At 35.8% G+C, this 14,173-nt stretch overlaps 1 protein-coding gene across 2 annotated transcripts in view; it reads left to right on the top strand.

The window, feature by feature from the left end:
- Window positions 1-12,933, top strand: part of LOC145686050 (uncharacterized) — a 55,811-nt gene extending 42,878 nt beyond the window's left edge. For both annotated transcript variants that reach the window (XM_081758932.1, XM_081758934.1), the window contains exons 7-8: window positions 8,120-8,530; window positions 10,225-12,933. In XM_081758932.1, coding sequence (XP_081615058.1) covers window positions 8,120-8,530; window positions 10,225-10,325 — 512 coding nt within the window. In that variant the 3' untranslated portion in view covers window positions 10,326-12,933. The remainder of the gene's footprint in view (window positions 1-8,119; window positions 8,531-10,224) is intronic.
- The last annotated feature ends 1,240 nt before the right edge of the window (window positions 12,934-14,173 follow it).

The following is a 14,173-nucleotide window of genomic DNA, read 5'->3' as shown; positions in this document are numbered from 1 at the left end:
CGTTTAGTATATCTTCTTTTAATTGTTCAAAGAGAACATCATGATTTTCTGTCCATTTAAATTTAGATTTGGATGTTACTAACTGTTGGAAAGGCTCAATTTTTAACGTAAAGTCTTTAATGTGGGCCCTTAGATATGAACATAAGCCGATAAAGCTTTTGAGAATCCGCTTTGTAGTCGGTCTCTTAAAATTTCGTATCTTTTTAGCTATCTTTGGGAATATTTTAATGGATTCCCCACTAACAAGGTGTCCTAATACATTAAGTTCCTGATAGCCAATGTGGGTCTTCTTGGGTGATGCTCGAAAATCGTGTCTGATTTTATGAACGTATCCCCTAAAATATCCAATGTCATCAGGTGCATATGTAAAAACGTCTCTATATTTAAATAACAAGTCATAAACTGCTTGCTTTTGTTTTCTGTCCAATTCGGGATTGACGTCAAAAAGTTCTTTATTGAAAAGTGTTTTTGTGTACTTTAAACGTTCTTCTGTTTCCTCTTTTGTCTTAAATTGGTGTGCCTTTTCAAAGAAATCGGGTTCTTCTAGGGCGTTAAAAGAGATTTCCTGCCCTTTCTCAAGAACCGCCACTGGCGTGTTCCTCTTTATAGTTACGCTCTTGCCATTTGGGTTTGAAATTAACATTATCAGTTTGCTTGTTTCTATCTTTTGATCGAGGGCATTTAAATTATGTTTCTCACGTAGTCTAGGAAGCAATGATACATATAGGAATTCTCTGTCAGCTATTTTTTTCTTTCCTGCTACTTGTACGTATGTATGCGATCTTTGAGGCAAAGTTATTTGCTTAGTCAGGTATAAACAATTGTGATCCGTCTGCGATACTATCTGAGTCGTTAAAGCTGACAATGTATTCTCTGTACTTTGAACTGGTAACTGCGGTTTCCTCGGTCGTTTAAAAAATCGAGCTTGTGTTCCTGTTTAAATCAATGGTGGAATGCGAACGTTGGAGAAAATCGATTCCTATTATTATTGGCATTGTCTTGTCAATTACTCTAAAGTAATGAGTGAATGTTGTCTGACCTATTTTAAATTTTATTAATGCTATTTGGTTCAAATGAATGTTATTGCCTGAAATTCCTTTTATTATTGTCTGAAATGGAATTATATTTGTTCCAGGGGGAACGATTTGGGTGGGCCATAGGGAAACAGTACTCCCTGTATCAATTATCGCATTCTGAAGGCCTAATTTAGTTTTAATTGTTAAATGCGACCTGTTATTTTCGTCCTCTAATGCAATATTCTCCCATCTTTCTGCCAATTGTCCTGATTGTACGTTTATTACAGGAATTTCGTAGTTTGTGTCAGTTTCTTTTAGGTCTCCTCGTTCCGTGTGATGGTAACTATCGGCCCCCTTGTCAAGGGGCTGCCTTATGCGTTTTTTTTTTTTTTTTTTTTTTAACGCTTGTAGCAAGTAGATGCCCCATGGCCCCGCTTCCGGCATATTGCACACACCTATATTTGATCTTCCGTGGGAGCCGCCTGTTGATTATTCCGGGGTTGTTCCTGTTTTTTCTTCCCATTATTATTTATTGTTTCTCCTTCCGTTGCCCTGGTTCCTATTCCTCTGATGACTTTTATAATTCGTCTGGGCTATCACCAGCGACAATTCTGCCATTTTATTGGCCAAGGTAGAGAGGTCACTTTGTGGAGGATTTTGCTCTTGGTGGGGAACGGTCTTAGGTACCTGGCTTGAGGTTTGAGTTTCTTGAGAGTTGGGTTGAGGAATTGCCATGGAAAGATTATTTTGTTGTTGACATCCAGGTATATAGCTGTTCATTGGTTGTGTAACAGGTTGCATCTGCACAGGATAGTTATGATGGTATGACTGTTGTCCAGTATATATTGATTTTGGTTCGGTTGATAGGCCATAGGATGTATTATGCAGGTTAAGTATATTATTCTGGCTGTATAACATATGTAATTTTTGTGATAGCTCTGCGTGTTCTCTTTTCCTTAAAAGGTCATTAGCTGCTTCCAGTGTGTTTAATTTATTCTGTAGCGCTTCTACCGTTGCAAACCTTTCTAATGCTATCTTATTAAGGAAATCCCTCTGCAAACCCAAAGATAAATGGTGGATCTTTTGTTCTTCAGTTGCTTCCGGTAATAATTGCCTTATTGCTCGAAGTTTACGTAAAAAGTACGAGTCTATTGGCTCGTCCATTCCTTGTTGTACCTCGAATAATTCCTGCTCTGCTTTATACGATGGAACCTTTGGTCTACATAAAGCTACTAAGTTAGATTTTAGATTGTCATAAGTCATTGTATCAAATTGATTTTGATTTTTAAGCTGTAATACGAGATCTAGTGCCGTGTCTTGTAAATATATAGGTAAAATTTCCTTTTTCTTAGCCAGGTGACCATGCCTGCATTGCTGCCATATGGTCGAATATCATAAAAAAAACCTGTCCGGATTTTCGTGGATGTGTCCCGCATCCTTCGTTAAGGGTGGCATATTAAAGGATAAATTGGATGCACCCTCTGTCATATTTGTGTTATTCTCTCCTGATCTATATGTCTGTTTACCCGATCTAGTTGCCGGCATAAATCGCACTTAAGGAAAGGAAGAGAGAAAAATTTGATAATTAAATTTAGAATTTTGATAGTAAAACTTAGATAAAATAGATTCTGATACTGACCTTGTGCCTGTTAAAAAAGTTAATAAAAAGAGCGTCCCGTACAAAACTCCGGTGCCTATCACCATGTAATGATTTTGGTAGAGTCAATAATGGTCCGAGATTTGTCCCTTCACCAATTTTATTATAAAATTTGATAAATACAAAACGTCTTTGATTACAAAGAGAATAATGTTTCCTCGTTAATGTCCAAGTAGAGGAGTATAGGTGTTTTGCACGGTGCCCCTTCTCTCAAAGCAGTCTCCAAGGCACCTGCCGGTTCGGTGAGTTTGAAAGGATAGCCCCCTCAGCTCAAGGCAGCTTCGTAAGGCTTTGTTGTTGAGAGGATCCGTAGTCCAGTGCGACCTCGGGAAGGATGGGTGTACCCCTAGTCCAGTGCGACCTCAGGGCGGTGTAGGTGATTTGATTAGTTGGACGACTGATGCTGGGTCCCTCGGTGTTCCTCCTTTTATTTGTCCTCTTCGGGTCCTTCCGTGAGGTCCGTCTGCTTTCGGCGTTCCTCGGTGTTCCTCTGCGTTGGCTTGCTGTTTGCTATGTTGTTTATAAATAATAGCACGTATTGAGTTGACACGTGCGTCTGTTGTGATGTGGGGATCCTTGCAATGTATATATATACTCGTTCTTCTCATCTTTTCGGAACATAAAATGCATTTTAACAGTATCCTAATAGTCTGCAACAGATCAGTAACCAGGGATGCAGGTAGTTCTTATCAGTAGGAAGCCTGAGTAACTTTACCAAACTTCAGAAGACTGGGTAATATATTGCGTTTTATGATTGTCGTTGGTAAGAAAAGAACATATATTTGGCCGATATAGTTTTTCAGCTAATTCTTTGTAACTAACCAAGAGTCACAAAACCTTTTTTCTTTTATAACTTGTTTTTTGATATTGGAAAGTCTGTTTGTCTGAGTAGTAGGAACTGACAGTTCCAAGTTTGCATACTAAAATGGTTTCGGGAATACTTTGGTGGTTTTAGGATGTTGGATTTACCAATAAATCATGACTGTAGTAAAATAAAGTATATACAAGAATTAAGTCACGAGTGATGGCAACTATTTTTTTCCCCTTAGAATGGGGTATAACATGTCAGAGTGAAGATACACGTTGGAAAGCGTATGGCATGGTCCATCAAATGGTCTTACCAGAGGAAGGTTGGATGAAGGAGGCCCTCTTGAGGAACAACCAAAACACACAACTGGACAACATTAGTTTATAATCGTATGAGCAACGATTACAAAAAACTACTTATACAGACTTCACAGTCGTACACAGTACAAGTCTTGCATGTTATCACTTTGGATGTTTAGCAACCTTCGAAGTAGTCTTCAGGTTCATCGATGGTACGTTGCCAGTGATGAGGAAGGCGTTGAATACCATCTACTTTATGTGAAGCGCTAACGTTGAGCGACGTTGCGTCGAAATACTGTCACAATGTCTGGTTTGTTAGCAAAACGTTTCACTTTGGGAATCAGATCTTAATCGGGTGAACTAAGGTCAGGAGAAAAGAGCAGGTGTGGAAGAACTCCCCATCCCAATCGATGTGAAAGATGACACTATCTGCTCTGTGTGCTGTTGCGTTATCGTGTAAGCTAAGGGGGTTGTTCAAAAATTCCAATCGTTTGGTACATACTGCAGTAACGATACGCATTTACAGTGTTCCCCTCACGCACTGGATGGCACACAAGAACACCTTGACTGTCATACTTCCGAATGACGATGAGCTTTGTTAGTGAAAGGGTTTATTGAAACTTTGTGTTTCCGCAGTGACCCTAGAGAACGCCATTCACTGGACTGTTTGTTTGAATTCATACGTACGTACCGTGTTCATCAACTACAATTATGCGTTTCAACATGGCATCCCTCTCTTCCTGAAATACTCCAGATTAATGCGACATGTTTCGTAGCGAGTCCACTTCCGTATCTCACTTAAATGTTATCGCCGTATATTCAGGTCTTCTGGTAAAATGCAGTGCACTGTCTTTACCGGAATCCCTGTTTGCGCTTTTAATTCTGCAAGTGTTCATCGCCTATAATCGCGAATAACATGTCGATATCTGGGAACCTCTGAAGGTTAGGAGCATAGAATTTAGTATTTGGACTTTTCATTTGAAATAATTAGGTGTGTACTTAAGCGTTTTTTGATGTATGTCTTAGAAGGGAAGAAAAGGGGCGGGGAGAAAAGACTTTTATATCTCGGAATACTGGAATGTTAGAGAAATGAAACATTTATTTGAACAAAAATTCGTTATGAAATGAAATCCTTGAGTTTTACGTCCCACACTTATGCCGGTTAGGCTAAAGGAGACGGTGATTATAAGAAATAAATGAAATGATGGAATGAAGAAAGTGGGAGGAAACGGGAAAACTCCGAGAAAACCCATGAGCACGTTGTTTGTCCGCCACAAAGTCCACACGGCGCGAGCTGGGATCGAACCAGGAACCCCAAGCACCGGAGGTGAACGCTCTACCACTGAGCCACCGTGCCCCCTTAAAAATTCGTTATGTTTGCAGGCGTATGATGTGCGAGGCCGTAAACCGAGCAAACGTGTGTACTGGGGGGAAAGCCCCCATTTATTCGCACTGAAATTCGGTGTATCTCGGGATACCGGAATGTTATTACACACAACTTGATATTTGAGATTCGGTATGGTTGTAGGTTTACGAGGTACGAGGTCATAGGCCGATCAAATGAGATATCAGAGGGTCTAAGGGCAAATCCCCAGACATTTCTTTTTAAATTGATTATGATTAGAGGCTTTTGTGGTGCGAGGCCCTAGTAACGGGGGTCTAGTGGCGAAGCCCCCAACTAGCCGAGGTCTATTAAGTATATAAATGTATTTGCGTAATGACTGGAAATTGCATGTATGCCTGTGGACAAAATTGCATAAGTAGCCACGAGAAATGACAATCCTTTAAAATAAAAATTTTATAAAGCCACCAAAATGTACTCTTGAATGAGTTGTATATTATGTTTACGCAGGGGCAAATCCAGAACGGACTCTTGGAGGGGGCGGATGGATTCTTAGGGAGCGGTTGGGGATGCTAGCAGTGAAAAATTACTTAGATGATCTGAAATTGCCACAAATTACTACTAAAGTACACTGTTAATGGTGGCGCTGGGTAGGGGCGAACGACTTTTCGTCCTCCCCCTGGATCCGCCTATGTGTTTACATGAATGATATAGCTCCTTATACAACCTATGCAGAGTTAATAGTAGTGGATTACTAATTACAAAGATACATGTTACTGCTCGAGGCTCCATATGGTATTTTGTGTACACATACAGTACATTAATACATTGATTTTCATACATTAATTGCCATTTAGAACTTTACTACAATTCTTAATTCTAACTGGAGTGGTACGGTCACAAAGAAACGTATTTTTAAAGAAAGAAAAAAAAAAAAAGCTCATCAAGAACAAGAAAAGGAAGTTGCTCCTTAATTTGATTTTATCTATATTTTATGGGCTGTTCTATTAGCAATGGCCTAGCCCATCACGACTAGGAAATGGCCTCATTCAGTGACCACAATAACTCAGAAAGAATTAGAAAAGTAAGCAGCCTGAGCCTAATGAAGAAGCTTGGGCTTGAGACTAAGGTTTAATCCCAGCATTTGACTAGTGTTACAGAAAACAAAGGACAATTTTTTCCACTAGAATCGAATCTGACAATGAGATTGCTCTCATCAAAGTTGACAGTTTTACTCAATTAAATTTGGAGTAATTGTGAGATATTAAGGCACGAAAACCAAATATCAACAGAATGAAGAGAACGCAAGGCTGTCACACGATCAGATACCAAAAGTGTCTTGAAATCTTATTTTAAGCATAGGAATAAAAATCACTTTGTCAATAATTTCGAAAATTTTGCTTATTCGGAACACCCGAATTTTCTGACACGGAGTTTCGAATCCGGATCCAAGATCCGAAATTTCTTATCCGGATCCAAAAATATCCGGATCTGGCCATCCCTAATTGCTACATATTAGCAATATGCTAAATGTGTCTTAGCATTTTTTCCCGAGGATTAGTCACTAATTCTCACTATTATTTTTTTTTTTTTTTAATTTCCTTTTTCCTATCCTCCCATGTCCACTCTTTTTTTCTTTGTTCCCTATGTGTTTGTTCTTCCCCAGCGAAGCTTAACTGCGGAACCTTGCTATGCTCCAGTTTCTTATAACGCAAGCTGTATCAGCATTTTCTTTCAGCAGTATTGACTGGCCATTGAGGTGTGTTGGTATGCAGCAACTTTCCCAGCGCTTTCCAATATTGCTGTATATAATATGCAGGGTTCCCACGCGTCCTGGAAAACTTGGAAATAAAAGTGTGTTGTGAAAACGCCCGGGAAAAGTCATGGAAAGCAGAAAAAAGATAAATCCTGGAAATTATTTATGAACTGGAAAAGGCCTGAAATTTATGTTGTATAACAGTTGTTAGAAATGTATATACAATTTGCAGAGCTATGATGAATGAAATTCTTTTACATTGTTTATTTGAGAGGGAAATACGTTGATCATTTTTCTTTAATCAGTAAATCGTTTATTTCAATCAGTTTCTTTTTTCCAAAACAATACAGCAGGTCTATTAAGTTTAAAATGGAAAAGGTTATATATACTTTTATTCTGTATTAATCTTTATTTACTTATTTATTTGTGCTTCAGAGCATAATATTCTGTTGTATAAACCAAACTGTCCTATATTTTTTCAATGTCCTGCTGGGAGGCCTGCGAACATAGCCACTAAGTAAATCTTTCAAGTAATGCCTCATATGTTCAGATTTAAATCAATTTGATACGTAATAGGACACATATATAAAATGATAGCTTTTTTCTAAGTACAATCATATTAAAATAGACCTGAAATAATCTTTTATTTAGAGGACATAAACTATGTATTCAGTCCACACTTTCTAAGTACGTCTGTCGATTGTGTGAAAACTGCACATCACGTGGCAAGTGTATTAAGGTGTTTCATATCTTGCTATTAATAAAATGTTGCCTTACTGTGTGTCATTAATTATGGAACATCAGAAATGTAGACTTCAATTACACTACCGATGGAAGAGATTAAATATGTGTAAAAAAACGTTTTACTGACACTTTTTTACATCTTTGATACAAAATCGAGAAATTGAACAAATCTTTTTTCCAAAATGTCTTTATCCTTATATCAAAGTAGAATTGCAACATCTATATGCATATATATTCTTTACCTTCGAATATTTTATAGAAAGTCTCTTTCTAAACACGTTTTCTATGCTGACTGATAAAGACCTTTTTCTAGGAAGCAGGGTATCAAGTTTTAATTATTTTGAACATGTCTACAGAAGCGATAAATTGGAAATCTTGGTCAGGTATCATTTACCTTGCCTTATTAAAATAAGTTTTATGTATTACCTTGTAGTTGTTACTGCATCATGTAGATATTTTATAGTTGTTTAATATATTTTTCGTGTATTTTGCTTTAGTGGACTTGTCATTATATAAGGATGAAGCACAATTGAAAAAGAGAAAAGCAGTGAAGAAGAGCACAAAGGAGGAACAAGGGGAGGAGAAAACTGAAGAGAAGACAGAAGACAAAGCAGAAAGCAAAAGTGACGCAAAGCCAGACAAAGAAAAGCCCGCGAAAGAGAAAGAGGCAGACGAAGAGCAGAAAGCTGATAAAACAAAAAGTCCGGAGAAAGCCCCCGAGAAGCAAAAGAAAGAGGAAAAGCCGAAAGAAAGATCAAAAGAAGCTAACAAGAGAAAGCCAGAGGCATCTGAAGACAAGGAAGAGAAACCTCAGCCAGAGAAGAAGCTTAGAGGGGCATCGTCACCAAGCAAAAAGGCAGAAACGGTGCCAAACAACAACACAGCTCAGAAATCAACCAGGTTAAAAAGTAAGTATGGATATACCATATTTTGAATATGTGCGATTTTAAATTTTGTGTTTAATTTTTAGAGAAATATTTTTAATTATTTGATGTTGACATGCGTGTAAATAATGAACCAGTTATTAGTCATTAAAGTGATACAACAAACTCCAATACAGATTTTACCCGGTGGTCTAATGGATAGCATGCGCCCTTGGTGCAGCAAGTCCTTGCGGAAGAGCCTTGAAATCTGAATGCACTACGATGGTTTGGATTCCACCTTAAATTGCAGATCCATGTGTCATATATCGTTGATTTATTTATTTATTTATGTCTTTATTGGGGTGTAATGGAAACGTCAGCAACTAAGCTATTTGTCTTCGTCACGAACGTCTCATATAGCCTTGGTGCTAAAACAGGCGGTAAACTTCAATTTAATATAGAAAACGTAAGTAAGCAGCTTGTCATCATTTCTTCGCACAACCTTTCGAGTGACAGGCGCTGTCGTTTATGTACATTTCTTGTAATAAGCGCCTCCGTTCCCTCTCCACTATCATTTTTTTTCTTTCTTGTTTTACTCAGTCATCATATCTTTTCCTTTGAAAATATTCCGTATCTAGAAACAATATATTAGGATATAAAGTGGAAAATCGTATATTATATTGTTCTTCCTCACAAGTTGTTGAAAAGGTATGCGATGTGGAGCTTTCTAAGTTTGCGACTACTCCACTTCTTTAATACTAGCTAGTCGTAGTTGTAAAATATTTCGAAGCAGTAGAGAGAAAGAGAAAACCAATAATAATAATAATAATAATAATAATAATAATAATAATAATAATAATAATAAATGAACTCTTTATGGAACTTTACATAAAACCGAAGTTGGCTTCGATGTAATATATTCGTATTGATAGATATGAAAGTAGTCCGATGTTTCGCAAAGTAAATTCAAGGGAATAATGAAATCAGGGATTAAATCATCCAGTAGGATACTGTAATGTGCACGGCCTCCTTGAGTAAAGTTTTTCTTGATTTATAAATGCCAGAATGATGATTGATTCTGTCTTAGTCTTGGTGTCTCGAAGACTTTCTCGGGGACCATTATCATATTTTTGAAAAACACAATACCGTTTGTGTGTTACTTCGTGACCAAGTAGCAAACAAAAGTGCCTTGTATGATTATGGTTCGCGGATTCAGTTCCCGGTGGGATATTGATTTCGGATACAAATCCGAGTAGAGGTTCAAATGCATTAAGCAATTGGTCGTTTCTCATATAACCTTCGTACTGAAATGGAATGTTAACCTCAAACCAGTCAACAGAACAACCTGTAATATATAGTAACATGGGGGAGGGAAAACTTCGTATGAAAGATATCACCATTATTCCGAATTAAAAGTTACGAATGCATTTCTCTTTAGCTACAATCGAATTTACTTCATGCAGCATCATTTCGAAGTATTTTCGTACTGAGATGAATGTAAATTCGTAGCAGAAATTGAGAATAGATAATAATCAGACGTACTTTTCTGTTGAAATTCAGACTAAAATACACATCACTTACGAAGCAAAGCTTTCATTTTAAGAAAGGCGATCCGGGCCTGCTTTTAAACCTGCCTTTGCTAACAGGTGATGTATGATTCATCAGAGTAAAAAGAATACAGTAATTTTACAGTTGTACACGTATGTATAATTAATGTTTTCAACTATTATTATTCGTAGGTTCGAGAACTCCTCAGAAAACACCACCTGTAACGAGGACCAAGGAGAGACGAGCAGTTACTGTCAGCAAAGGGAAAAAGAAACCTGGAAAGAAAGCATAAGACGTGTAGTTCTTCATGACATACAAAACAAAATAAAAGTATCGATTGCACAGGAAACCCAATGTCGGTTTATTGCAGAAACTGTGGTGAGAAGTTAGCCTACCTTCTCAAACTGTCTTTTAACAGGAACAGTAGCAAAACAAACCACCCTGCCACTCATTACTTCATTTGTACCTCTTTGCTACAGATCTTAGGAGTTTTGTATTATAAGGAAGTGTGCAGAGTGACTGATCATAAACATGAACTATAAAACGCTTCAGCACATTTTTTTATGTGCTGTAAGAAAGTAAACAAAAATTATATAAAATAGAAAAAAAGGTTCTTGTAAGGTGGCTAGTTGACAGTTAACGAAAAAGTATATAAAGATATAAAAGAAAGAGGAAACTCCCCAAGAGTTTTGTGTCCATGTAGCACGCATTGAGTTTTGTGCAGACATTGGTGACATGACATCCATGTAGGATTTGATATTGTTATTGTCGTCGTTTTCTGCCGTGATGGCAATTTTCATTGGACTCTTGTGTCACACTGGATGTACTTTAACTGATAATGTTTCAAGTAGCATTATGTTGTCTTGCTACGAAAAAAAAAATTGTTTGTTGTGTTGGTGTCAACAGAAAATGAGCATTATCCTCAATAATAGTATTAATAACAATATTTTGATAGGTTCAATGGGCATACAATTTTTTAATAAGTCATATTCTTACAATACAAATAAAAATTTCGATTATCTGTTCAAGCGAAGAAAAGTTTTTTTTCTGCGGTTGTATTTAAAGAGCTTTATAATGTTTTAAATTTAATAACTAGTTTATGTATTTTTTGGTAATTTAAACTTGTAAGGTGCTTTGTATACTATCTTTCAGATGCTTTTTCCCTTAGGTTTACTGGTTAAATCATGGCCTGAATCCAATAAAATAATAATAATAAGAAAATTGATGAATTCTAAAAATAAAGTTCGGTACTGTATCGGAAGTATTCGAACATATTAATGAATTTCGTAAGTTGCAACCTGTTTCCAGTGTCCACTTTTGACAGTGTGTGAATGATATTTTTTATTGTTCTGTTTTATGCGTATTACAGTGAAATCAAGGACAAAAAAGAAATTATTATATATATATATATGTGTAAGAAAAGTTATACCTTTTATATATATATATCATATTTGGACTGTAATAAGATGTGGGTACAACAAAATTAATTTAAACTCAGCACACTCTTAATGTATGTACATTGGGGTTTGTTTCTAATTGGAGTCATATGACTTGTATATTTAATAGGATTACAGTTGTTGCCACTGTGTAGGAAAAGATGAAAGAACTTAGGTTGTGAGCGAGAGGGAGAGTAAGGGAGAGAGAGTGAGAGAGAGAGGTCCCACACATACAGACACAAACACACACGTATATATAGAAGATATATATATAAAATATACACATGTACACAAAAAGAACTTTTTAATTCAAACCCAAATGTACACATTGCATGTGTCTGAATAGCTGTTCGCTGATGAAGCCTCGTTTTTTAAAAACTTGTAGAATGTATTTTATGTAGATCAGCAGACATTGTAGTATGTGCCATGTTTCCCTAAATAAAGTTTAAAACAAAACAATCGATGTCTTGAAATACATCACAAAAATCAATTCACCTTAAACAGTTTGATGTTTTTTCTTTATATATATATATATGCATATATGTAATATATACATATAAAAGACATGAATGATTGGATGTTGTACCATACAATGTCTGTATGAATTTTCTCGTTTAAGTGATAGTCTTGGAATATAGATCTGTTTCACAGTTTTGACAAGCGAAATAAAATAAAAAGAATAAAAGGTTTAAACTTTAAAAAGTTGACGAAAAATAACGATTTATAGATCACATACATGTATAGATTATTTTTATACTGTTACAGACGTACGTGGTAGGATTAGATATGCATTTGCTGCATATCGTAAAAGAAAAAGAAAACAAATCCAAAAGTTGATTTTAAAAAAGATCATGTGCTTTTTAGAAAGTAAATTCTTTTATTATTATTATTATTTTAATACAGCTCTGGAAATGGAGATTTGGAAAAAAAAAAAAAGGAATAAAAAAAAACGGAGGCAGCATCACAATCTCATTTACAAATGGGGCACTGTAAGTTTATTCTCTCGATAGTAGATTATAAGATGTACTACATTAGGTAGTCTGTTTTAGGTAATGGTGAAGTAGGTGTTTGCATTGTAAGAACTGTGGTGAAAGTGTTTACTGCTAATCGTGGAAAAAAAAAAGTAATAATTTCTATGTTCATACTTTACTTTCGGACGTTTAAGGCAACAAAAAAAGATGTTCACAACTTTAGTTACCAGTACAAAAACATTTATTAGTGACCTGAACTGCATTAATAATAAAGTTATTCAGACAGTCAATATTGTTTCTTTAAACAAATATATTGTTCTAATTTGTTCTCTTGTATAAGATTCAGTGAATTCCTTTTGTTTTGTATTTTGTCCATTGAAGGCATGGGTTTGACCATTTTTTTAACTGGTAATTGAATTCATGTGGAAAATTAACTGTTGAAATTGGCAAACATTAAAAGAAGGAAATAAATTGGTGCAGGTAACCCTTAAAATTGATGATTAATTGTAATATTTGTGGCACCTTCATTCATGTTACATCAGGTCACTTGTACGAATGTTTATTTTTTTTAAACCGAAGCAGGAGTTACGAAATACCTTGGAAATGGCTATGCACCGATCCAGTTATTATTATTTCTTCTATTGAAAATATGTAACGTAGTACAGTCGTGCTTAAAAGAGCTCTTAAGAAAATTTGTATTCTTATTTGTGGCACCGTTGAAAGCAAAGACGACTTCTTATCGTCAAACATTTATTTCAAATTAATATCAGAGCACCAATTTTATATCTCTTGCTTTTAAATTATTTCAGTCCTACATACGAATGTTGATAGAAAGCCATTTGAAGCGAGGTGGTATGTGTTCACCTTGGCTGTACATTTTCTGTGAAGTGTTACAATAGCGATACCGTTATCGGTCATCATGTATAAGTGTGTTATTTAATTAATTTTAGAAATTTAATGGAATTTGCGGTTAGAACTGGGAAATTAACATGATCTATTTTCCCTTCACGTAGTGTTGTGTTATTTTTGAAGCGATTGTAACACTTCATGAACGATAGTTAAACTTCATCCATATTCTGAGATTCTTCCCACTTGTTCCATATAGGATAAATGCATCATAAATATAGCCGAATAACATTAAGAAAACTTAATTGCTTTCTCTTTTAATGTAATATTTTGTATTAGCAGAAGTTGTTGGCTGTTAATGAGTTAACAATAAAGAGGTAAGGATTTCCTATTTTTAGTTCATCTGTAGTTCAGTTAAACAAAACTGAAACAAAAATTTGATGCGAATACGTAATTAAGATGCTGTGACAATGCGTATTCAAGCAAATTAATTCAAAGAACTTCGAAGTTATCCTACTAGCAAAAAACACCTAAAATTAATTTCGTACAAGCTGTTTTCTGATTTTTTCCTTCAATAGTTGCGTATCGGTAAAAGTGAAATTTAAAACTAGGAAACGAAAGTTGAGAATTAAAATGATCAGGTTGTGATCGATGCTTTTATCTTCTCACCTTTCTAGTGACGCTGGATAGGATGGTGTACATTTTCGATCTGTCTATACTCACTCGATTTACATGAAGATATGACTGTTATTCATCCATACCGGAGTATTGGAATGGGCATCGAATACGCATAAGATTACCAGAAAGTGAACCATACGTATTTTACTGGAAATTAAGTTATCTTGAAGTGTTCTCAAAACAGAAAACAACATTTGAAAAAGCGTTAT

This window comes from Thermobia domestica, chromosome 5, assembly GCF_964235325.1.
Source record: "Thermobia domestica chromosome 5, izTheDome1.hap1.1, whole genome shotgun sequence".
Lineage (NCBI taxonomy): Eukaryota > Metazoa > Arthropoda > Insecta > Zygentoma > Lepismatidae > Thermobia > Thermobia domestica.
This window is presented reverse-complemented; position numbering and strand designations above follow the sequence as displayed.